Genomic DNA, 26,127 nt, shown 5'->3' on the forward strand with positions numbered 1-26,127 from the left:
TGGCGTAAGGCTATGCAAGATGAGATTGATGCTCTAGAACACAATGGCACATGGACCATTGTGGATCTTCCTCCAGGCAAGAGGGCCATTGGTTGTGGTAGGGTGTACAAAATCAAGTACACCGACAAGTCAAAGGTGGAACGTCTCAAGGCTCGTTTGGTTTTTTGTGGCAACCGTCAGGTTCAAGGTGTTGATTATAATGAGACGTTTGCTCTAATTGCAATGATGACTACAGTACGTGTTTTGTTATCTGTTGCAGTTTCTTTGAATTGGGAGTTGCATCAGATGGATGTTCATAATGCCTTTCTTCATGGTTATTTGGAGGAAGAAGTATATATGCAATTACCTCCAGGGTACGGTACTTCGACACCTGGCAAAGTTTGCAGGTTGGACAAATCCTTATACGGCTTGAAACAAGCCCCGAGACAGTGGTTTGCAAAACTGTCCAGTGCTCTGCAAGGTTTTGGGTTTAAAAACTCATATGCTGATTACTCTCTATTTAGCTATGTACAGGGCAGTGTCTCTTTGCATGTTCTTGTTTATGTCGATGACTTGATAATTGCAGGCAACTCTCATGATGCCATAGTTCGTTTTAAAGCCTATTTGAGCAAATGCTTCTATATGAAGGATTTGGGTTTGCTTAAGTATTTCTTGGGCATTGAGGTTGCTCGGAGTCTAGCGGGCATCTTTCTCTCACAACGAAAGTATGCTCTTGATATTTTGACCGAGGCAAGAATGTTGGGTTGTAAACCCATTGATACTCCGATGGAGCAGAATCATCATCTTGCACATGCCTCCGGTGAGCCGTTCGCTCATGCGGAACAGTATCGTCGTTTGGTTGGTCGTTTGGTTTACTTGTCGGTCACTCGACTGGAGTTGAGTTATTCAGTGCATGTTTTGGCACAGTTTTTGAGTGTTCTACAGGTTTCTCATTGGGATGCGGCCATTCGTGTCTTGCGCTATCTTAAGGGTAGCCCGGGACAAGGTATTTTGTTGTGACCTACGACGGATTTACGCTTGACGGCATTTTGTGATAGTGATTGGGTGGTGTGCCCGTTGAGTCGGCGTTCCTTGTCAGGTTATTTTGTTTTCTTAGGTCGTTCCCCTGTTTTTTGGAAGACTAAGAAACAGCCAACTGTAGCCACATCCTCATCTGAAGCAGAATACAGGTCTATGTCCCTCACTTCTCGTGAGTTGAAATGGTTGAAAATGTTGTTGTTTAATCTTGGTGTTAAGCATTCAAAGCCTATGCAGTTGTTTTGTGATAATCAGTCGGCTTTACATATAGCCAAGAATCCGGTATTTCATGAGCGTACGAAGCATATAGAGGTAGATTGTCATTTTGTTCGTGATGAGTTGATAAACGGTAATATTTCTACCTCATATGTTCCGACAGGTCATCAGTTGGCAGATATTCTCACCAAGGCTCTTGGAAGTCAACAGTTTGGTTTTCTTTTACGCAAGTTAGGCATTCGTGATTTACATGCTCCAACTTGAGGGGGAGTATTAGAGTTTGGTTTTATATGTTAATATTGTATTCTTGGAAAGTCTATCTTGTTTAGGAGTTTTAGGCTAATTAGGTTTCCTTATGTATTGTGAATATATATGCGTTTATAATCAATACAAGAGCCAAGCCGTTTTCTCCAATACTTCTCCATTTAACATATATATGTCTATAATTACCACTACAATTTGCAAGAGGAATCATACAAACAATAACAGTTGAATTAAAACAGCCTAAATAGTTTCCTCGAAAAAAAAACAGCCTAAATAGGAGATGTTATTTCTGATAATATTGAAGAGTACTGTAGATTGCTTGTAAAACTGTTGCAGCTACAACCACAAATCCCACAAACCAAGTAATGTTTTTCAAGGGTGTATCAAAGTGTTGGCCTTTGATATCCTGCCAGTATCTGAACCATACAGACTGATACGACCTCTCCACTTCTATGCACAACGACTCGAAATAGAAGTTCTTAACTACCACTTGATTGCATATATTTTTGATGAAATTGATGATATACTCACCACCTCCAAGCTCATTGATGATGATTCCCTTATTCTCCAGGAGTTCCACATCTTGCTTTGTATCGATGAGACGATCCATGAGGAACATGTAAGAAGCTATGTACTGTTGCTGATAGCCTGAGCCACAATGCTCAAACGCCATGAGGTTCCTGAAGAGGGAATCTGTCCATTCATGAATGCGCAATGGTGGGATTTTAAGCACCCGATTCTCAAACTTGAAGTCAAACAAGTTATGGGATTCAGCCTTCTTCAACTCTATTCCAGCTTCTCCCAACTTGGTTGCATTACGTATATATACTGAGCCTCGCTGTCCCACTTGCTGTGGTGGTGGCATTTCTGACGAAGGGAGGTAAAAGTTTAGCAACAGGTTAAGAATATGCTTACGGTGCAGGGGATGAGCTAACCTGCAAACCATTCTTCGCGAATGCAGAGCAGGATTAAAAAAGTCGAATGCAAGACCAGCAAGAAAATCACAAGGTAGCTGGGTTTGCCACCGTGCTAGTAGAGTGTCAAACAAAGTTTGGAGCACGAAGAAAGGGATCTGGTTCTCCAGTAACGCTAGATCTCGCTGGATTGTAGAAAGTATCCATTCTGACTGCAATATAGGATCATTTACCAACCAAGTGTTGGTAGTAGTAGAGTAAAGTATGGGCAGAACTCTATCTTGCATTTTAGCTTTAATGTACTGTCGGATATGAGATCGTATAAATAGCTCAAGAATGAAGCATCCGTCAGTAAGGAGAATTTCTGCCAGATGGTAGTCATCGTATGGAATACTACCAGCATAGAAGTTTCGAGCTTCAGCTTCAAGGTCAAAAACTGCAGCTGTGCAGGCACTAAGAGCTCGCGACTTGTCTCCTGTTCTCATCAGAAGAGATAGCATGTATTGCCTCTTCTGATCATCCATTGCTGACAGGTTACTCCTGCTGCGATGAAAAGGGCCAATGGAAACAAGGTGGGGAGTGTATGCATCAAGATTAGCACGGCGCAATCTGTGTGGAACTTTATAGATGCTCCATTTTGGTACAGCCTGGGCTGCTGGATCGAACTCAGCGTCAAAGAATTTTACCATCTTATCGATTTGAGAGTGTCTTGTTGACTTATCAATATGTCTTCTTGATGCCTTTCGGTTCAGCATTGTTTTGGTTTTTTCTACGGAAGGAATCACCATTCTTCAACAAAACTTAGCATTTAATTTTTAATTAATTTGGTTTAAATAGCAGGGAGAGTATTTTCTCAGTACTTTTGTAGTAGTTTCTTGCCATTTATGTGTGCTTTTAGCTAGATAAGGGTCATAACTTTGGTTCAATACTTCAATTGGATACCTTGGATCGAGAAGTAATAAAAAATGACCCACTTTAATTGGATCGAACAGAAACACAACGGCATTCTATTTATTTGAAATTATAAAATCATTAAATAAAGACAATGAGTAAAAAAATATTACTTGAATGAGGAAACAATGCGTCCAAAAATCACACACAGCCACATATGGTCAAGAGCTAGCACAGCACCTACCACATGCATATGCACCAAAATCTAGATCAACGAAAATTAAATTACATCATCTATTTTAAACTAAGAGTGACATAATTTATAAAGATAGCAATGGGTCGGATCTATATCCTACTAGTTTGAGCTAGACCTGGATTCCACCATGAGTCACCTTCACTTAGATCAATCGTCTCAGACGAGTCTTTTAAATTGGCTCGGCCTTAATTCATAGTTTATAGTACGTGAACACTGCATAGATTGTTTGTAAGAACATAAGTATTATCATTATCACAGCAGCATTAACGCCTATGATAACCCAAGGGGATTTAAAGTAACGATTTTGCAGTTCTTTCGTGTACCGGTTCCACATTGTGCTGTAAGACGAGTTCACATAATCACATAGCTGTTGATAGTAGAAGTCTTGCACATCGATTTGCCTCCCTATGCTCTTGAACATATCTAGAACATCTTTGTCACTGCCTATATCATTAATTAGGATGCCTCGTCTCTCTAGCAAACGTACGTCTTCAGAGTTGTTGATGAGCCGGCTCATGAGGAGCAAGTAAGAGGCCACATAAGGCTTACGATCCGGACAGCAACGTTCAAAGGCCATGAGGTTTCTAAAGAAGGAGTTAGTCCATGCAGTAATCTGCAAAGTTGGGATTTCGAATGCACCTTGCCTTTCCTGAAAACAAATGTCGAGTAGACTTCCTGTAGACCCTGGGATGAATCTAACCCCAACTTGCTCAAGTGATGTTGCACTCTGAATGAATGTTTTTCTTGGGGTTGATTGGACACGATTGTTGCGGCTTCTACCATTCCTGGCAGCAGCTTCAGATTCTGTTGTTGGGCGGAAGACGTTGAGCAAGACATTAAGGAGATGCGCCCGGTGTAATGTCCGGTCAATTACAGGTACTGAAGGGTTTTCCTGCTGGTGAACTGGCTGGAAGAATTGGGATGCCAATTCTACCAGGAAGTCATGGGGCAAGTTATTATCACGGCCCGTGATTAGCTCAAATATCTTCTGCAGGATCACAAATGACATCTGGTTCTGAAGGAGTGCTAAATCACAGCGTACTGCGGACAGGATCCAATTAAATTTAAAGATAGGATCCTCGTCCTGATCCTCTGCTGTTTTAAATAGGGGATTGTCATGGCAATCCAACCTTAAATGTAATTTGAAGACCGTGTAGTAACGAATAAGGAGTTCAAGGATAAAACAGCCATCAAGGACATACATTTCGACAAAATGAGTGAAATTGTCAATATCAGCATACCATAGACGCACCTCATTTTCAAGATCTACAACAGCTTGCACACAGGCCTTCAGAAGCGCATTCTTGCCTTGTGTCCCGGAAGAGGCAACTAAGTTGCTTCTGGAGAGGAGAGAGTTCATGTAACCATACTTTTGCTCCTGCATTTGCAACGATCTCACACGACCAATGGTAACAATGATAAATTTAAATGGATCGCGTGCTACTATTGGCTCACTCAGTTTGACAGAAAGTCCATACAGGTCATTTCTCTTTGCTGTCGCATTTGAACTCTTTTCCAGCTTCTGGGTTAGGACGTTCAAACAAGACTGAACCTTAGGATCTTCATTATCAAGGCCATTGTTCGTTTGCTGCAAAACCAGCAAAATAAATACTCAGTAAAACATTGTTTTAGTAATAACTAATACAACACATTTCACACTCATACATATTTAGTGAATATTTTTACTTCAGCTACACATACTACTAATACCGTATCATCCTAGAAGTAAGACTGCACAACAACATTTACCATATTGTTTCAGATTCTAGCTAGTTGCTTCCGTCAACTGGTTGGTTTGGTGTCTTGTTGCAAATCGCTACAATTATATCTTTCTTTATCTGTAGCCAGTGTCGTGGTTGCGTAGTTGCTAATATTGACCTGGGAGAAAGACCAGCCGAACCTGGGCTATTGAACAATAATTATAGTTGCATTGTTTTGTGCTAGTCATTAACAATTATTAACGAAAGACTCTGCTATTACAGTAAGCTGAGATTACTAAGCACTGAGTATAATAGACTTATGACCCGTTGATCACATGCAAAGTTCACAAATTTCAACAAGTTCAACTCATTAACAATACGAAGTGCTTTGTAATATTTAAACTGTAACCATAATTACATGCCTATTTTTTGGCAAGTTGCAAATAGACGTTACAGTTTTCGAAATATCAATGTTAATTTTATAGGTTTCTGATGTATGGTTTAATTATTTATTGCTTGCTTCAGTAGATTCTTCCATGACAATTATAAATACTTGTGGATAGTTTTAGCTTATTAATTATATAGAAAAAGAAAATTGTATATATTTTTTTTTTTTCATGTATATTTTCAAGAAAAAAGTATCTTTGACACTACAGGTTTTCAATGGTGAGACTCAAATGAGTATCTTTAGGAGAGAGAGTATTTTTTTACAATTTATACCAATAAATTGGTATCTAAACTTAACAACTCCAAAAGAAAATTGCTAAGTTTAGATACTCAACTTTGGGTCTCATTTGACAAAATATGTTTTGTAATTAATTAAAGTTTTATTTTTTTTTATTATTTTTGTAAAAAAAAAACTTATAATATGATTTGGTGGGCTATAAATTGAAAGTGACGTTTATATACTTTCGAAACGTCTCACCATTGGGAAATTAGACTTCACATGAGTTGCTAAATTAGAAGTGGGTTGAATATCACCATTGGAGGTAAAAAACAACTCATTTTGTATTTCAATACTCAAACTTGAGTCTCACCATTGCAGATGGTAGAGACTTTTATATACACTGGGTGGACGATGCGCCCAAGAATATTTTTTTTGGTCTTCTTGATGATTATTGCTCAATTAATAATCAAATAAGCAAAAAAATAACATTGATGCACCTTACACCTAGGTGTATAAAAAATTTCAAAATTACGGTATACGGTATTAAACTATCTACAAAGTATATGATCACTATTCTAAATCAAAAGCCACTCGGCAAAAAATTAAAATTAAAATTAAAAATTGAAAAGCTGTGGTTTTTTTTTTTTTTTTTTGGAGAGCGTGTAATTTGCTTTTATATTTCTAACATGTTGTAGGTTATTGTTCATATTAACGTGAGCATATATCTAAGCTAAAACTGTAGCAAATGCCATCAACGACCAATGACATTGGCTTATGACCAAAAAATAAAAATAAAAACAAATAAAAATTAAAATATTAAAAAATAGAAATAAAAAATAAAAAAAAAAAAAAAAAAAAAACCCCAAGGGACATCGCCATCCATTTGATGTTGTTAATCCATTAGCTCATTTGGGTTGTTTAAAAAATAGAAACTCCAACCCTTGACCTCTAATTCCGTTTTAGTTACAGGCATTCAGAAGCAGCACTCCAAAACAAGATAAATCAGAAGTAAATATTACAAGGTGCTAGGGAGTAGAGATAGAGATAACCATCAGGTATAATAGCTTGGCATTATAATGAGCAATAGGTCCTTACATCTTGATTGGTAACATTAAACATGTCATTACATCTTGACAGTGCTCAGAGGCAGCAGGAAGCTGGCGCATCATAAGTACTAAATCGATTAGAGCAGCAAGAACCTCGACTCAATAGAGACTAGAATCATTCCATGCCTTCTGTTTACAAAATTGATTAGAGCAGCAAATTACTCGTACCACTAATGACAATATCCTCTCGTAGGTACTCCAGAGTGGAGATCCATAACAAATCTCAACTGACATGCACCACATATATTAGATGTGGATCACAATAATGCCGTCTAGAGTCTTCAGGAATGACTTCTAATAGGGTTATTCGCTTCCAAGAGACAAGCAGTCAACAGGACGTGAATACAATGGCAGGAACCTCTAAGCTGCAATGATCGGTGAGAAAATTAGTCAATAGCCTTTGTAGAGTACATACCACCACCTTACACAGCAACGAAAGCACAAAAGAAGATCCAGCACAAAAATTATTGCAACTCATTCAAATATTACTGTTGTCAAAGCCCTACAAACGGAGGAAAATTTTACTCAATCAAATAACAAGAACGATTAAGCTTATTCAGCAACTCAATTATAAGGTTCTAGTAATTATGATATTTGTTAAAACATTTGAGCCAAATATTGAACAATAAATTTTTCTGGCCAGTTTCATAACCAAAATTCAGTGGCCAACTGAAAGGTCAAACCATCCCAAAGAAACCAGAGAACAACGCAGGGAAATAGCATAATCAGAAAATTTCATCAAAGATACCAAATTAAAAAATTAGATAAATAAATAAATAAAATATAAAAGAAACAAACAGTTGCTATTGCGGCTATATTTCCTGATTTTTGTTGGATATATGACGAAGAATGGAAAATCAAGGATTTACAAGGAAATACACATGCTGGTATAAACAATACTTTTCCATTAGTTTTCAACTTATCTATCACACAGAGAATAGCTTACGCTTAAAACTCAGTTTGCTGAGGAAAGCTGTGCATGCAAGGTCTTTTTATATTGCTATATATATTTTCGAGGCCCTTTACTTTCTCAAAATATAATTTCTTACCACACCTCCCCTCCCTCCTTCGTCCCACAAGGCCACAAGAACAAAAATCAACATATAGCTGATTGGAAGCTGTTGAAGTTGCAACAAGTGAAGACTTATTTATGAATCAATTTTATTTCAAAAAAAAAAAAATAGTTGCAACAAGTGAAGATTTAAATTACATCTGAAGATATTACGACTTGTGAAATTCTTTAAACTTCTAGTAATGTCCTAAGTAGGGCATACTCCAATTCTCTAAGTCTTATTAACTTCAGCACCTCCTCAACCACTGTTTGAGTGCTCAATTACTGCTCACATTGTACACTCTTTCCTTTCCTAGATACTTTATAATCCCTTCTCAGTAAAAGCCAGCAGGAACAAGCAAAATGGTTTAAATTTCATGAATTCTATCTATCAGGTACAGGTTCAGCCATTCCTGCACTAAACCTTGGCCTTATCTATGAACAAAAGAGAATATATTTTGATGCATCTAAAATCAAAATCAAGGCTCTTGGTAAGAGTATGTTTACTTGGTTTATTATGGCCAACTTGGAAATGTGTCATGGGCTCTAGCACAACCATATCAGAGTATTAAAGTATCACGTCCAAGTACAAGTATCAGATGCAGTACACTGAGATGAAATGTAGACCAAAAATTGGTAGACCAACTCCTTGATCCAGCTGGTCTAAGCAAGCCAGTACCCAACTGCTACTCATCCATTTCTTCTGTTTCTCATAGGAATTGTTTTCTAAAAGCTTCATCTCTATTTTGGTACAAGGAACAAGAATATAATGGGAAGGAATTAAAGGGAAATCTTAGAAAATAATTTGATAAAGCTGAAACTTCCAGTTCATTTAAAGTGGTCAGCATGGAGCACATCAAATCCTTAAGAAACCCCAAAGACCAAAGAAGTACAGAGTACCTATGTATCCAAAAAGTCAAAAAAGACCATATGTTTTGTATACTCTGTCTCAGGTATCATGTTCCATCCGTATTGAAATGTATTCCTCTTTTATTATATATATATGATTATGATTAAAAGAACAAGACCAACTCCTTGATCTTGTTGGTCTAGGCAAGCCACTAAGCCAGTACTCAACTGCAATGACCCTGATCATCATCAATTTCTTTTGCTTTTCATGACAATCATTGTTCCAAAAGCTTCATCTATATTTGTACAAAAAACGAGAAAATAATAAAAAGAGGGGGGGGGGGGGGGGGGGGGGGGGGGGTGGGTGGAGGGGAGGGGGGTCTTATAATGAGGTGCAGTACCCCAAAGTTGTTATCAGTTTACCATCACTTTTGTCATCTAGTCTACTAATAACATTGGCTTTTTATATTTACATGTGATACGCCTTGTGTCAAGGCCTACTACAAGAGGAGAGGTGATCCACATACAAGAAAAAATAGGTTCTCTCCAAAAACCATACGACTACAGAAGTGGTGCACGAATCTTATAAACTAGTAACCTTTCTACCACTTTTCCGATTAGGGACAATTCTTCACACACATGGGAAAATCCAACAATCTCCTCCTTACATGTGTGTTCCATCATAGCTTCCCCATATTCGTACACCATCATATTGTTTAGAGCTTGTAACTCAACAACCAACTAGTACAACCACAAACCCATTAGTAAAACCACACCAGGGAACTTCTTTCCACATCAAATCTAGCTATGCTCCATTGTCTTTGAGCCACACACCAAGTCAGCCAACATGTTTGCAATTCACGCTTATAGGTCAATTTGTATATTCTACTCCGCTACTTGCATGTATGTCAATCAACTAGGACTCACCCATCTTTCAAGAGCACCATAAAATGCCACCTCCAAAGGATTGCACCCACACCATCAAGCTACACCACTCTATACCTATATTTTCGAATACTAAGCGACCATTGGGCCCGTGATTGCATTTGTTCTTCCAACTTTGGCTCATTCTGGCTGTCTAATTGTCATGTACTTCTTCACATGTATGATCAGACAAAATCTCTATTTGCTCACTCACCACTTCCTTGGCTACCCCTTACAACATCTTGGGCTTCACCACATGCTACCCTATGTGAGAATAGGACATTAAAGCAATTCATTATTAGCTCTGATAGTACTTGTTGCACCATGGTCGAGGCCCACTACAAGATAAAAGGTGACCCACATACAAGGCAACTGAGGATCCATCCTAAAAACATATGGCAATAAGAGTAACCCACAAACCTAACACACTTGTCACTTTCCTACCACTCTTCACCACTTTCAATGTGGGACTTCTTCCCACACACGGGAAAGTTCCAGCAACATACGTTGATGCTGTACTTCCCATTATGTTTTTATATCTGATACTTGAATCCACGTCCAAATAACATAAAAGATAGGTCTATGTCGTATATCCTTCGAAGATACAGTGAGCATGAGATCGAAAAATACATATCTTGCACTGAGACTATCCAAAAGGATACATTGTAGTTGCTTGAATCAGAGAAAAACTTAAGTTCAGGTCTTAAGTGAAAAATGGTATAAAATTTTAGGATGGAAGGATCTTGGATCATCAATTAGTAATCTCTTTAACATGATCAAAGATGGGCATTCAATGAAATTATTCTCATTTGAGTGATTTGGCAGAAACTGTTTTATTTCTCTGTTCACTTTTCATTTGTGTGTGGAATTTTTTTTTTTTTTTTTTTTTTTTTTTTTTTTTTTTTTTTTTTTTTTTTTTTGTAGAACTTTACTTTATACCATTGTAACCCCATAATATTTACACCTCTTAATGTTTCCTCACATGTCTTATCTTAAACCCAGCCACCTTTTTACACATTTTCTCTTGCTTTATCTTACACCCATCCACCTTTTTACACACACTTATATTTTCTTATACCCACCCTTTTCAAAGTGTTCTTAAACTATGTATCTGCAATGATTTGACCAAAAAAAAAAAAAAAAAAATGAGAGAGAAGTATGAGTTATCCCAAATTCACAATTACTTATTCTTCCTTTTGAATACCACTAATATTAAATGATTTTGGCATATGGAACCACTGCAGTCAGTTCCAAACAAACAGCAGCTTCAACAAACAAAATTTGCTCCCCATGTGAGACAAATGTAGCTTATTAAAACAATTTTTGGAATATTCACAAGAAGATGAAGTGAAATCTTCCACAATGATGCACATTCTGGTGGCTTCCAAGAAAAATTTTGTTAAAAATCAGCGAATAAAGCATTTTGATTTCATCTGGAAATTGATACCCAAGAAAATTGATCTTACTCGTTCGTTTTACTGACACAACCCTTAGAGAGGCTTCAAAAATTAAACCACATAAATAGGTTGTGTTCCCAAAACAAAACAAAAAAAAACTATTGAATTGGTCTAAAAAACCAAGAAATTGACCTGGTGAGAACATCCTTAGTTGACAATGTAATTTTATTACTTACCTTTGTCATTAAGATCAACTGACAGACCATGATTCTTCTGATCTTTATCCGCCACGCCATAGCTTGAACAGGGTATCCCAAGTTGGCTTCTAGGGCTAGTGTTGTTTCGAGCTGTTTGTCCGTTGATGACTGACGTCCTCATCTGATGGTTCAGATACATCTCCAACCCAGAAGGAGAAGATTCTACCTTCCTTTTCATCTTGAATTTCCCCCTGGTGACATTGGAGAGAAAAAGAAACAACTTAAGGAAACAGAATAACTTAAGAGACAATTAAAGATATCAGGTCATATGTTATACCTATCTTTTCTCTTCTCAAAGTACCTCTGCAATGAGACCTGTCTATTTGTCTGACCTTCAACATCTGCCATGTGAAATGAAATGGATAAGCAAGACCATACACCACTCAAATCAATCAGAAAAGAAGCTTCCTTACTTCAAGATAAAGAAAACTTCATAAGGAAGATCCTTGGTCCAATGATGAGGAGAGGAAGAAAAAATGGATTATATTAATATTAATTTTATGGTTACATTAGCTTTACAGTGGTTCAAAACACTTTTTCAACCAGCAGTCTTAAATAATACACACAGGTTTTTAACAACAAGAAGCATCTGAAAGGACTCCTAAATAGCATGATTTAACAACAGAATACTAACTCCAATATTCCAGATACAACAATTACATGAGATGAATCCTAATAGCTAGTGAGTAACAGAAGAGGTACTATAAATGCAGCAGCAATTACACAACCTCACATCCCAGATTTCAATCAACACTACACATGTTCTTCATAAATGAGTCTTTTTGAATCTCTCTATTCTAGAATCTCCTGAAAAGAAAATCAAACCATAACAGCTACATATGCTCTTGTGAATGCCAATCGTCAGTTAATTTTTCTGAGCTATGACTCTCCACTAGGCCAAACCCTACAAGCAAAGTAGGCTTTTAGAAGATCCAGCTTCAGTTGTCTCTATGGTAGGAACATGATATAAGCCTTAGGAATTAGAATACTTGTTTAATGGTATTATCTTGTTTTGATATCCATTCCATTCCATATTGATCATTATCCTTCATTGTGGGTGTTGAACATCAATCTTATTCCCATTTGAACAAAAAAAATATTTTTGGCAACGGAAAGCGCAGTAATGACACATAATATGACGCACCTTGTTCGTAAAAAAGACTTCCATCTGATTTGCAATGTTGAATAGATTCCATCATTTTACCTGCCATTTTATAATTTTAGAATATACCCAAAAAAACATGAGCGATGATCGTGTTGTAAATAAACAATCATATCACACAAGGCTTGAAGCAGGTAAAAGAGCAACGGATCTAACAGCCATAAACAGCCAAATACGCAACTAACATATGGTTACTAGATAATTTAGGTTTATATAGACTTTCTAAATCTCAGCTTAGATAAACACTTTGCACAAGCTGTGCATGAAGTTCTCTGATGCACTTTCTTGGTTCATTAGTGCGACACTCGAAAAATCAATCAAGACAGCCACTACAGTTGTGTCATTTTATGGTATCTCAGCAAGCAGTGGAAAGTGTTGAAAATTCACAAAATGCTCAAAGGAAAGCCACCTCAAAAGAGAATAACAAAGGAAAGAATATTCATGGTCTCAAATGGAAAGGATATGAGTGTTTTCCCTTGTTTATATATGGGAGGTTTACCTTACATAATTTTTAGTGGACCTCACAAACACACACGCGCTGACCTGGCTCGTGGCAAGTAGCAGGGCGCCGGTCTGTTCCTTTTTGGAGCCCAAACTTTTTAAATGATCCATTAATTGTAAGAATTTATTATTGCTATTCTTAGCGAAATTATTTGGCCAATATGAATTGATTGAGCCTTTACCGCATCCCTGATTTATTCGCATTATAAAGTTGTTCCTTGTATCATCTCCCCTGATCCATCCTACTGTTTTGTCTTCTCCTACAGTTATAAAAAGAGCCATCATCTTGTTCTTGAGATGTACGAAAAAAACTAGCACATCAAACACTATCACAAAAATGCTTTCTAGCCAAAAATTCTGATCTTCATACATGAGTTGTGAGTTTGTAATAGACTAACCTAAGGAGGGGCAATATTGATAGTCTAGTCTAGTACTATTAGGTTAGTAGTCTTGAGCTTTAGTATATATATATAGAGAGAGAGGGGAAAGAAAAGGCTAGGCAGAAATTTGGAGTAAATCCATTGAGAGTTGTGACCTCAAGTCACTATTTGAGAGTTGTTACCTAAAGTCACTAATAGGGATTGGCATCCTAAAGTTGCTAGCTTGTACAAATCCCTGCTCTTCAATATTTTCAATCAAAGATATGATCTTTTGCCTCTGTATTGTTTGATCGTCCAGCAAGCAGAGATTGGCATCCTAAAATTGCTAGCTTGTACAAATCCCTGCTTTTCAATATTTTCAATCAAATATTTGATCTTTTGCCTCTATATTGTGTGTCAATGGTGTATGTGGTAGTCCAGCAAGCATGAGTCTATCACAGAGTTCACACAATTTAAAAAGCCATGCTAATCCTGGAAGCTAATCGCTCAGTTTCTACCTGAGCTAGGGGCCTAGGGTAGTGCAGAATCATCTTTTAGGAAAGTGAACATTCCCACTAGGCCATAACGCGACATTGTTACGGCATTTTCAAATAAATTTCATTTATGTTTTAATTGCAGCAGAAAGTAGAGACCAACTGCTACATTTAAGGCTAAGATCAAAGATAAGGCTACCAATTCCTCTGACCACTCATGTGTCTCAACCCATCCACCTACCAACCAACTACACCAATACCCAGACGAATGAATTCTAGTCTATGGCAACTCATAACCCTTATCACTTCAGCGCGCCTTGAGTTTTTATTATACATTGCCAAAGAGCAGAAACCATCAATCTTATAATTTACAATACGAATAAACTAACAAAAGCCTACATCCATCAAGCTTGGGGCCTCAATCTTTTCCAACCATGCATCAATACACCTTTATACGTACTTCATAAATGCACTGGTCTCCTTCCAAGACGTAAACTTAATCATTCAACAAATAATACAACAGAAAACTTTATCATCCAATAAAACTTGAAAGGGCAACATGACATACCACACAAGGAGCCACTAACCTGATTACCTGAAGCCAGAATTTCAACTGCAGATACACCTTTTACATCAAAATTATAGACACTAATTATTCTTGAAGCTCTTTTCCAACCATGCATCAATACACCTTTATACGTACTTTATAAATGCACTGTCTCCTTCCAAGACTTAAACTTAATCATTCAACAATTAATACAACAGAAAATTTTATCATCCAGTAAAACTTGAAAGGGCAACATGACATACCACACAAGGAGCCACTAACCTGATTACCTGAAGCCAGAATTTCAACTGCAGATACACCTTTTACATCAAAATTATAGACACTAATTATTCTTGAAGCTCTTTTCCAACCATGCATCAATACACCTTTATACGTACTTTATAAATGCACTGGTCTCCTTCCAAGACTTAAACTTAATCATTCAACAATTAAATTAATACAACAGAAAACTTTATCATCCAGTAAAACTTGAAAGGGCAACATGACACACCACACAAGGAGCCACTGACCTGAAGCCAGAATTTCAACTGCAGATAAACCTTTTACATCAAAATTATAGACACTAACCTTTCTTGAAGCTCTTTCACTAATCTTCACAGCACAAATGCCCCAACAACACCCCCTCCCCCCCCCCCCCCCCTTCTCAAGCCCTCCCGTGCTAACCAAGAGAGCATTCTTTCACTTGTGGCTCACTTACTAAGTCCATGCTTACTTCTTTAGTAACCTTCTATCTCGAAAGGCTTTCAACTCTAAATCAACTATGAGTGCATAGAAGAATTTAAGGGTTTAGTCTTTTAGCTTCCTTATTTCCCTTTGTTTGTGGTTGCATGTCCATCAGCTAATCAAAGTTGATCGCAACTATTAGTCTATTACCAAAAGTACCAAAAAGTGAAAATGAAGATGAATAAGAGTGTTTTCATCATTATGTTGGATGTTCTTTGTCTTGCAACTTGGTAGGTTTTGAGCAAACCACAGTAGTACTATTGAAAACAGTAGCACAAAGTATTCTCCCATGATTGGACTACTACAAAACCAATGGGAAAAACTTTGTTCCCTCGGTTCCAAAAAAAAAAAGTTTATCAATCCCTTTAAAGTACAGTTGTAAAGTCGTATCCAATGTCAATATATAGTCTTTCAATGTTTGATTGTTTAAAAGCAGTAGATATTTTTCATACAAAAAATGTATGTAGCTAGGAAAAATAGTACTTGTTACACATCCAATCCACCCTTAATTCACAAACCAAAAACGAAGATATACTTCATTTTTGAGAAAGAGGATGAACTTCAACTTATTAAAATTTCTTCTACTCAAATCTTCATCCAATTGTGATACAGAGGTAAATTAACTCATTTGATTAAAAATCCAATATTTTCCTCAATATTTTTGGACTCAAACTAATTATAACAATTTATAAGTTATTAAGAAAGCATCACAAATAATCTTTGGGATTCCTTGTGAACAGGCCTTCTCATAAATGAGAAATCCACAGAACATCTGTTTCATATTGACTGCATAGGGTGATTGCACAGCCCTTGTTCCTAACTCCCTTAGAGTTGGGATGAGGTACTCATTAGACTCTTGACTCAAAAGTGAATACCTTACTACTTTGGTATGAGACAATAAAAAATGACATTCTTAAATTCAGTACACCATCATCAGTATCATTACAGAAAGCTGCTAACATTGTCTAGGTGATCTCATAAGAAGCAACTCTAGTGTTAACTAATCAACTAATTATAGTTATCTTGCATTTTGGCAATAGGACTAAGATGTACTCTTGTATAAATCACACAAGACCAAACTTTGTTATGACTCTAGAATAACCTAACAAGGGAAATGACTGAAAAAGTCAAAAAGCTGTACCTTGCAACATGGACTGTGCAGCAGCTCCATCTTGAGTAGACAAACTGAATTTAACACTTGAAGTGGGCACCTGGCATGGACCACTCCATTGTGTCGGGTTTCCATTATTTGGTTCATCCTGAGAAAACTGGATAGGGCTTGCTGCTAGATGCATTATCGCCTGTGCCTGCTGAACCAGCTACTCATATCAGAAGGGAGATACTGAATTCTATTGCTGATATCCACATATGAATGATTACCTTGTCAATCGGAACTCCATCATAAACATTGACTCTGCCACTATAAAAAATTGTCATTTGATCAAATGGCAGACGAGATGCATCTGTACCTCTGAAAAATTAAATTATAGAAAGTCTTTGTTAGAAACTTATATAGATCTTGATCAATAGTGCATAGAATCTCAAAAATTGATCTAGAATTACTAAAGAAAACAGATCCCATCAAGTCAACTAAGGAGGAGCTCATAGTCTTATCATGCACTTACAAGATGACAATGGGGCTTTTTAACCGAAAAGTGTTTCCTTAAATATTTATCCAGCATGTGTTTACCAGAATTTGTTCCACTATTATGTTAAGCACCTCGAAGTTAAGTGGCATATTATACTTTGATGCATGAAGTAGACAATCACAAAATTATATTTCCTCAATTCCCTTAATATGGCAACAAGAAGGGAAGACATTTAATTTAATATGAGGAGAGAGAGAGAGAACCATGTCATGAAGAGCGAGACAGGGAGAAAGCATGTGCAAATATGGTAATGCTGCTATATTTGTGAAACTATTTAAAAAGGTAATTGTTGCAATATTAGAGGAACGGAAGAAGTATTACTTACGTAGTTACGTTATTAGATTTGAAGTTCAAAAATTAAATAAACCAGCAAAAGATATCTTTAAACAACTGAAACTTGGTTGTAATCATAAAGTTCCAGGGTATTTGCTTTACTGTTGTTTGACATTTAATTTTCAGTTCAACATGATGCATAGAAGATGCTTCTATATACTTTAATACATCAAACATAAATTGGACTTCGAAACACTACATGTTCATCTCTTGTGCATTCATTTTTTACTGTAATTATGATTTAATTACATATTTATTTGTTCCTCCTAGGCCACATCCATTTAACTATCTTTCTTCTGTTCCCCAATCCCACTGAATACTAAAAGATCCTTCTGTGGAGATAACAGAAAATTTTAAAGTAATAGTACACAGAAGAATTGTTTCCGGAATACATTAGTCTACCTAAATATCAAAGATCAATATACTTTTTCTAATAATGTCATTAAGATCAATACTTTTTCGAGGAATATTATGCTCTTCTGGTTGTAATTATTTCTCTTCTTCAATGGAATTGCCTTTCTCAAAAAAGGGCCTTAAACTGCTAAGGAAATCTATTTGATGTAGATAAAACCATAAAAGATTACTAAGCGCCAAATTTTCTATAAATAACTCCTAAACGATTGTCAAAGAAAAAAGTCAAACTCTCTATGTTACCATTATGAAAATCAGCACATGCTCCCCCCATCAGCACATGCTCCCCCACCCCACAAAAAAAATTAAAAAATAAAACCTTAACTAGAACTCATTTTGTGAACAAGTACCTTATTTTTGCTATATACTCCGTACTACCTTATTATGGCAATATCTAATTAATATGGTGCCCTCTCTCCGACTTGGTCCCATAATACCTTATTATGGCAATATCTATAATATGATACCCTCTCTCCAACTTGGTGAACAAGTCAAATAACAGACGCTTTCACTTCATCTTTACCTGTTTTAAGCGGGTCACTCACTCCTCCTATTCTCTCTCTTTTTTTTCTCAATCTCTTTTTCCTTATGGTAGGCCAGTCCTAAGCCTGGATGGAGGGTTATAGTAGGATTACGGTACTAGTTCACAAAATGAGTTCCAAAAAGGGTACTTATTGACCATTTTTCAGAGACGGAGAAAAAAAAAACAGAATGGAGCACACAACCATGCAACTGAGCAAAGAGAAATGAGTGAAAAAAAGGTAAACAGCCTAGGTCCTACTTAAACACTTTCAGCTTAAATCAAACAGAAGAAAATTGAACACAGCATAGAGAGTCCTTACATAGCTGATTTTCTCATGAAATAATATTAAGGCCAGCAGGTAAACATCAACTGCTAAATGCTATTATTCTAGTACCAACACACTTAGAGGTAGTGGAAAATGATTTGATACTACAACAAGATTCTAGAGAACTTGTCAATAAACCAATCTTCTACAAAAAGGCACAATATGCCTGCACAAATGCCAAATTCTACAAGCTCCAGCCACGGAATTCATGAAACAGAACGATTGAGCTGCTATTTTATACCGTGTATTCTCACAGCTATTGTTACAACTGCTAAATGAAAGATATATGTGCTGCTTCAAGTTTTACACCAAAAATTTCAAATAAAATATATTTAAGGTGCCTAGAAAATAGTCTGTCTTACAGATCACTAGCCTTGTAGAGTTTGCATTATATACACAAAGAAGAGTTTGTATTACATTCATCACTTGGTTGCTACATGCACATGTTCATTACAGTATATATATATATATATATATATATATATATATATATATATATATATATATATATATATATATCATAGGCTCATATTGGAAATAAGAACTGTTACATTTCAGCATGAAGTTGCTTTATGCTAACTTTCATAAGATTGGGCCACACATCCACTGGATTTGGATGCATAAAACCTAGGCACTGCTAAAAGCATAAAACAATAAGTCAATAAGTCATAACCATCAAGTTAAAGAATTGCTGATCAAAATAAGTAAACCCAACCAAAATTTTTTAACACCAAACTACATCAAATTCATCGTTGACACATCAACAGACATCGTTAACACAATACTTAAATATTCTCATCAATTACAAGTCTCCCATAAGCCACACTCTTGTACTACTGTAACCAAACAAAACCATCAATATTACTTTTATAGTTCTACTTGAATGTAAGAACAAAAGACCTGACAGGTACAGCTTTCGAGTCGATGGCAGTGGGATGACATTCCGGTTCTCTTGTGGGTTCTGAACTAGAAGTACCAGCCGGCTGATTATGACCCCCATCCTCTCCCACCGCGGACACCGATCCATCAACATCAGCAGGACTCAATTCTTTTATGGAGCTAGACGAATTAGAGTTCACCTACATTTTATATGTTTAAGAAAATTCTTTAAACATCATAAATAAAATAATTGTCATCATAATTAACAAACAAAATATAATACCAGTAATCCACAAAATATATAAATTACCAAGCTCACACACAAACAACTTAAGAACTTCATGTAGAAACTCAGACTATTTAACAATCAATTACTACAATAAAATACCAAAACTGAACCAATTTATATTTTAAAAAATTATTAATTAAAAAAAAATAAAAAATTGACTCAACCCCGTGATTTAAAATTATAATATAAAGGCCAAAGTAGCAACTAGTAACTTTAAACATTAACCAAGTATTTTAATAACACCAATCAACGCGTAATTTTCACATAAATTCCGAGAAACTAACAGTATTAGTAGGATGTATCGGAGGACGAACAAGGGCGGATTTAAGAGCAGCAGCATTAGGAGGAGGAGAAGGCTCAAGCAAAGACTTAAGTGAGATAACTTGTTGAATCGCCTGGGATTTGTTCCATGAAGGTCGCCGCATACCTGTAAAACCCAACCAATCATAACCCCACACGTGTCATTTTTCATTTTCTTTTATTCTCTTCAAATAAAAACAATTTAATCCTCAAATTAATAGTTCCGGAAAAGAAGGGAGAAAGAAGGGAAGACCTTTTTCTTTGAGAAAACGGCGGCAATCTTCACGAGTAAGCTGAGAAATGTCGTCTTCAGTGAGTTCGTGGAGAGGTTTGTCTAACACCGACTTGACGGCGGCGGAGGTGGCCGTCACGCCGGAGTTCATGGCGGCGGTGAATCGGAAAAGGGGGTGAGAGAGTATGAGTGAGAATGTGAGATGAGATGAGAGAGAAAATCGTCGGATGCCCACAGATTTTCGGAACAAAGAGGGTTTTTTTTTTAATTGTTTTGTGTTTTTTATTTATTTTTTTTAATTTGTTTTAACCGTTAAGAGGAAGTCCGGGGAGAGGGTTTAGAGGGGACATTTCACCCTAAGCTGCCACGTATTCACTTTCCGTTGATTATCACTTTTTTTTTATACGTTATTTGTATTTTTTTAGTTGACACATTTTTATTATCATGCTTGCCAACGAATGTTTTTAATGTTTAATGACTTTAATTATTAACATTATAAAATTATAAAAAGTAGATATTAATAAAATATATACATAGACGATTCAAACAAGATCCTACATGATTATATTTTATCGTATCTATAAATTACAAAAGCGAATCAAAGTGTAGTGTGTGAATAGTGTAAAAGTCAAACGGTGTCAAACAAAAAACGAATGAAGTATTTACTCAAACAGAGGACACTATATGCTACTCAATATATTGTTGAAATTTTGTATTACCTAAAAAAATTCTTATGAGTATTTTTTTTTATCTTATATTGCCTATAAAAAATTCTTACAAATATTGTTTCTATCTAATGCGACAAAATTGCATAATATTTTTTATCATAATTTATTGCCTACAATAAATCATACGAATAGTATGATCTTATCTGACAAAATTGCATATTATTTTTACCTTAAATTATTGCCTACATTAATAAATATTTTTAATCTTATGTGACATAATTAAACAATATTTTTTATACTTAAATTATAGAATAATAAAATACAAATTAATTTCGTATTTTTTTTCTTTTGAATTTAATTCCGTATATGTTGAATCATAGTATCAAATATAAATACATATGTGCTAAAGGTGAAATCATAGGTTAAAGTATAATTCTAACTCTTTCTTATAAACATATAATCCGTAGGACACTTTCCATCCATTTTTGAACTAATCTTCTTATAAGATATATAATCCATTATTATATATTTCTTCCTCTATTACTATTATCCCTTTATATACTTGTATATATTAACTAAAAAATATTCCAAATATTTTTTTTTCTTCTTATATAAAGAAAAACTAATTTACATTAAAAAATTCGTCAAAAAAATAAAAAAAAATTTACATAAAAATCCAGTTTTATATTCTCATCGAAATACTAGTAACCCCTAACCGCACGGTACGACAGGGTACCCTAAAGTAACCCTGTCAAGTAACCTCACTTAAGTAACCCCTGACCGTACCAAGTAACCTCTAACTGGACCTAGTAACCCCCCAAGAACCCCTGACCGTACCAAGTAAGTCCTGACCGGACCTAGTAAACCCCAACTAACCCCAAAGTAACCCTTCACTGTACCAAGTAACCCCTGACCGGACTTAGTAACCCCTGACCGTACCAAGTAACCCCCCTAGTAACCCCTAACCAAGTAAGTAACTCCTAATCCTACACCACCTCAAAGCCTTAAAATCCACCATACTCATTACCCCACGTCACCAGCCCCAACGCCACCAGCAACCATGCTAACCACCAGCAACCACCAACCACGCTAACCACTAGCAACCACCAACCACCAACAACCCACACCAACCACACCCAGCAACCCACACAACCAATACCTTGTAAAAAAAAATTAACACTTACTTTAAAAGAAATTTAATTAATATAAAGAAGAAATATTAACACTTTCTTTAAAAAGAAATTTAATTATTATAAAGAAGATTTGTTAAATAATTAAAGACACAAAATTACAAAAATTATATAATTCAATTGCTGAAAAATCACTAATTGCATAATTTAACTTATGTTTGCAGTTATGGAGTATTAGAAGTGGTAATTCAGGAGCCTGATGGAGTTTGAGTTGACCCACAACGGGTCAAAAGTATTTGGGTCAAAGTTATCCTTTTAATCGATCTCAATTCGGATCGAGCCGAGGTATCAAGTCGGCCCTGTAGATAATATGAGCTCACAAAACATGCATAAAGTCTAATAAAGTAACAAGTTATGATAAGGGTTAATAACGGTCACTTACACTTATTTTACAACTAAAAGTAAAAAATAAAGAGAATCAAACACATTCTAAATTTCTCTGATATGTAAATTATGTATATCATTAAATAAAATGTTTTTATATTATCAATTCATTAAGATTTAGGTTTTTCTCTATTCATAGATTGGACCTAACTTATTGTTGGGCTAAGTTTGATTCACTAGATTTGACTAGACTTGTGTAATGTTCAATTCACCACATTTTTTGATTTGGCGAGCTAAATTATTATTTGACCCTTATTAACAGATTTATTAAATGAGATGTCATTTGATTTGCACTCTGCAAATATGAAATTTTATAATTTTTTAAGATAAATTTTTGTATGTGACTAGCCATACTGTCTGGCAAGGATTACCCAAATTACTTGGTCAAGTCAGGGCCGGGTTACTCAAGTTACTCGGTCAGGGGTTACTTGAGGGGTTCGGTCAGGGGTTACTTGAGGGGTTCGGACAGAGATTAATTGAGGGGTTACTCAGTTATGAGTTACGTGAGGGCCGAGGTTACTCGGTCAGGTGTTACTTGTGGGGTTACTCGGTCAGGAGTAACTCGAGTAACCTAGCTCAACCACACGGTGTGGCCAGTCATGCACACATAAAAAGGGGATGTTCTCTTCAGCTTAATTTTAGTTCATTACAGTTCAATTCAGCTCCATTCAGCTCAGTTTAGTTCAGTTCAACTCAGTTCTGTAAATCAGAACAGGCCCAAAATCCCCATTTTTTAAACTGCGAAAATATAATTGTTCAACGATAAATAAAAGCGAATAAACAGATAAAATATGATTTGCTAGATGGTTTAAAATCTGATTATTTCAAAAATAAATTGAATTGAACATAACCTTTACAATTAGAGTAATATTTAATATTAAAGAACTTATTATACCATGCAATTGCTCGGGAACTATACTAGTATAATAGTATTGTAACTACTGCCTCCATTTTTTTTTTATTTGCATCACTTGAGGATGCACAAAGTTTTAGGAGAAATAAAATATTGTGAGTGGATGAATATATTGTTATAGTAAAAGTAAGATGGTGACCATGAAAGAGAAAGTATGTGAGAGAAGATAGATAATTTTATTATTTTAGTGGGGACTACAGAAGAGAGAGAAATGATAAAATAATTTGAGTGGATTTTAAAGTAAGAAAGAGAAATTATAAAATATAGTATAAAGTTACCAAATATAAAAGTGATTCATTTAAAAAAAAACACCCATAAAAGGAAAGTGATGCAAATAAAAATAACGAAGGGAGTAGTTTTTACGCCGAGTGATATCGTGGCTCATTTGTTAATTAAAATAAAATATCAATTGTTTATTTGCAAATATTATTAGACAAAAAGAAAAAACCTTTAATATTGCTATATATTTTTAGGTTATATATTTTATATACATAAATAATTGTTACCTAAGAATTATGAATGAATAAATGAAAAAAATGAGATTGATTTTGTAATCATATTGTTGTTGAAACGTACGCATATAAGTTGACAATTAAAATTTTAAAATTTATAAACCCGGATAACTCTTTTTAACACGACTTTATTGACATCATAAATTATGTCATTGGAAGGATGTCTAAGTTTAACTTTAATGAATGGGTTTAAATAACACTGCGAACAAATTACGATTTTTGTTGAAATATATCCATATAAGGTTACAATTAAAATTTTGAAGTTTATGAACACGGATAACACTTTTTTATACTACCTTTGTTACATGTTATATGCAACAAAGAGTATTGCATACTTCCCAGGAAAAAAAATGAAGAGGTTAATTAGCAAAAGTAAGGGCATGTAGTGATTATGAAATAATTAAGAAGCTCCACCCAACCATTATTACCACCCACTGCACCACCACCACCACCCACAACAACCAAAAGCAATAACCACCAACCAACGAAACCACTATACCAACCACCAACCACCAACCACTAAAACAACCATACCAACCACCATATAAACACCCGAAACCACCTTACCAACCTACAAAACCACCATCAAGATTTTAAAAAAAAACATCTTTTACCTACTAGATTCCCCAACATAAACACCTAACATTTCTGATATTAATTAATTATTTAGTGCGTGGTGGAATCGGTGGTTGTGGCTGTCGATTGTTGGTTGTTGGAAGCTGAGGGTGTGAGTGGTGGCTGCATGCCGATTGCTGGTGTTGCTAGGAGAATGAGAGCACAGAGCTACGCTTATAGGTGTTGGCAGGTGTGTATAGATGCAAGAGTTAATGAGGTGCATGTTAAGGGATAAGAGTGGTGTGGAGGATAATGGGTAGCCGTATAGAAGCAATTTATTAATTGTATTAATTTATTTTTATGGATTATAATGTAAAATTACATCAATTTATTAAATATCTATGTTTAATTTATATGTATGCTTAGTGTGTGTGTATTAATTTAAGTTAAAATAAAAAGAAAATAACATTTTTTTTGTCATAAAAGGCAGCGGTTTAGGCATTAAACCGATGTCCATTCTCAACAAATGGGATGGGAAGCGATGTGAACTGCCCATATAAACGGGGTAATGAACGACCCCCCTGTCCCGTGAGCGTTCGATTGGGTAGATGGAGCGTGAATTCCCAGAGCGTTATAACCATATGTAGAACACATAAGAGTTCAGAAAAGAGGGGAAAACTCAATTTGGAAGTAAAATCGAGCAAACAGTACTAGAACTGGTCAAAGCAAGAAGGTAGATTTCTGACTTGGTATTGGAAGTACTTAGCGCGAGACGATGACCCTGTCGCCAAATGACATTACTGTCGCGCAGCGACAGAGCCATCGCGATGCGATAGGCACTGTTTTCTCAGCGCCAGTTCCTAAATGCCTCAGTAGCTTTTTGTTCTTAGAATTTTCAAGTTTTTTGCAGTGTTTTTTGAATTCTAGTTGTGAAAGATATTTCCCAAATTTCCTACATGTAAAAAATCCTATGTTTTTTACGCAACGGATGGTCTATCAAATGCAGACCTTTTTATGCTTATGCCACAATGTTAATCAAAATTACGCACATGAATACTTAGAACTTTTCGAGTCTCATCCCCTCATTCTAAATTATTGCCAAAATAAATTTTAGGAATCAAAATAAAAATCCTCCCTAGTGGAGTTGCTAAAAACTGTAGGGAATAATTTCAAGCATCCCAAACTTGAACCCGACTATGATCATACACTTAAGCATGGTGGCGTCCAAAGGGAAAGAAGCTAGAGAAAAAGAGTCGCCAACAAGTTTTAGGAACTTGTAAACCGTTCACAGGGTGAAGGTTACACCCCTTCACGTAACTAGAGATCGCTAACTCCATAGTGGTCTGGAACCATGACTAGATATTCGGGGATGAAGGTACGAATCCAACTTAAAAGAGATTAAACCCGCCCTAAAATAGGCCTCAACTTTATTCTTCTCATATTCAGGTGCGCTTTCTGACTAACATGCAATCATTACATTAGCCCTAAATTTGTTTAATCTATATTGGTTGAATATTAATGCACAAATAAATTTATTATTGGCAATCACTTGAATTAAAATCATATTAGCCTAAATCAAATTATTAATATCTTATTAGGCGTGATTTAAAGTACAAATTCCCTTTAAACCTACAAAAAAGGCATGATC

General features: G+C 35.7%; 3 protein-coding genes across 5 annotated transcripts; all 3 read right to left on the minus strand.

Annotated features, from left to right (window-relative positions):
• Positions 1-1,780: 1,780 nt before the first annotated feature.
• On the minus strand, positions 1,781-3,166 carry LOC145608233 (UPF0481 protein At3g47200-like). The gene has a single exon (XM_081663845.1). The coding sequence runs from the start codon at positions 3,164-3,166 to the stop codon at positions 1,781-1,783; it is 1,386 nt and encodes a 461-aa protein (XP_081519971.1).
• A 582-nt stretch (positions 3,167-3,748) lies between these two features.
• On the minus strand, positions 3,749-5,310 carry LOC145607143 (UPF0481 protein At3g47200-like). The gene is made up of 2 exons (XM_081662893.1): positions 5,302-5,310; positions 3,749-5,146 (listed from the first exon to the last, which is right to left on the minus strand). Exons 1-2 carry the CDS (start codon positions 5,308-5,310, stop codon positions 3,749-3,751), a joined length of 1,407 nt encoding a protein of 468 aa, XP_081519019.1.
• Positions 5,311-6,709: 1,399 nt separating this feature from the next.
• LOC145608206 (protein TIFY 4B-like) lies at positions 6,710-20,496 on the minus strand. Of its 3 annotated transcripts, none has more exons than XM_081663819.1 (9): positions 20,279-20,496; positions 20,010-20,152; positions 19,458-19,636; positions 16,697-16,787; positions 16,458-16,635; positions 12,654-12,713; positions 11,787-11,850; positions 11,489-11,700; positions 6,710-7,396 (listed from the first exon to the last, which is right to left on the minus strand). In XM_081663819.1, the coding sequence occupies exons 1-9, from the start codon at positions 20,406-20,408 to the stop codon at positions 7,392-7,394; spliced, it is 1,062 nt and encodes a 353-aa protein (XP_081519945.1). In that variant the 5' UTR covers positions 20,409-20,496; the 3' UTR covers positions 6,710-7,391. The 3 variants fall into 3 exon arrangements, with proteins under 3 accessions (XP_081519945.1, XP_081519947.1, XP_081519946.1); XM_081663821.1 differs by having other exon boundaries at positions 6,711-7,396; positions 16,458-16,623; XM_081663820.1 differs by having other exon boundaries at positions 6,711-7,396; positions 16,458-16,626.
• Positions 20,497-26,127: the final 5,631 nt, after the last annotated feature.

Source organism: Chenopodium album, chromosome 23 (genome assembly GCF_948465745.1).
Source record: "Chenopodium album chromosome 23, dcCheAlbu1.1, whole genome shotgun sequence".
In the NCBI taxonomy this organism is placed as follows: Eukaryota; Viridiplantae; Streptophyta; class Magnoliopsida; order Caryophyllales; family Amaranthaceae; genus Chenopodium; species Chenopodium album.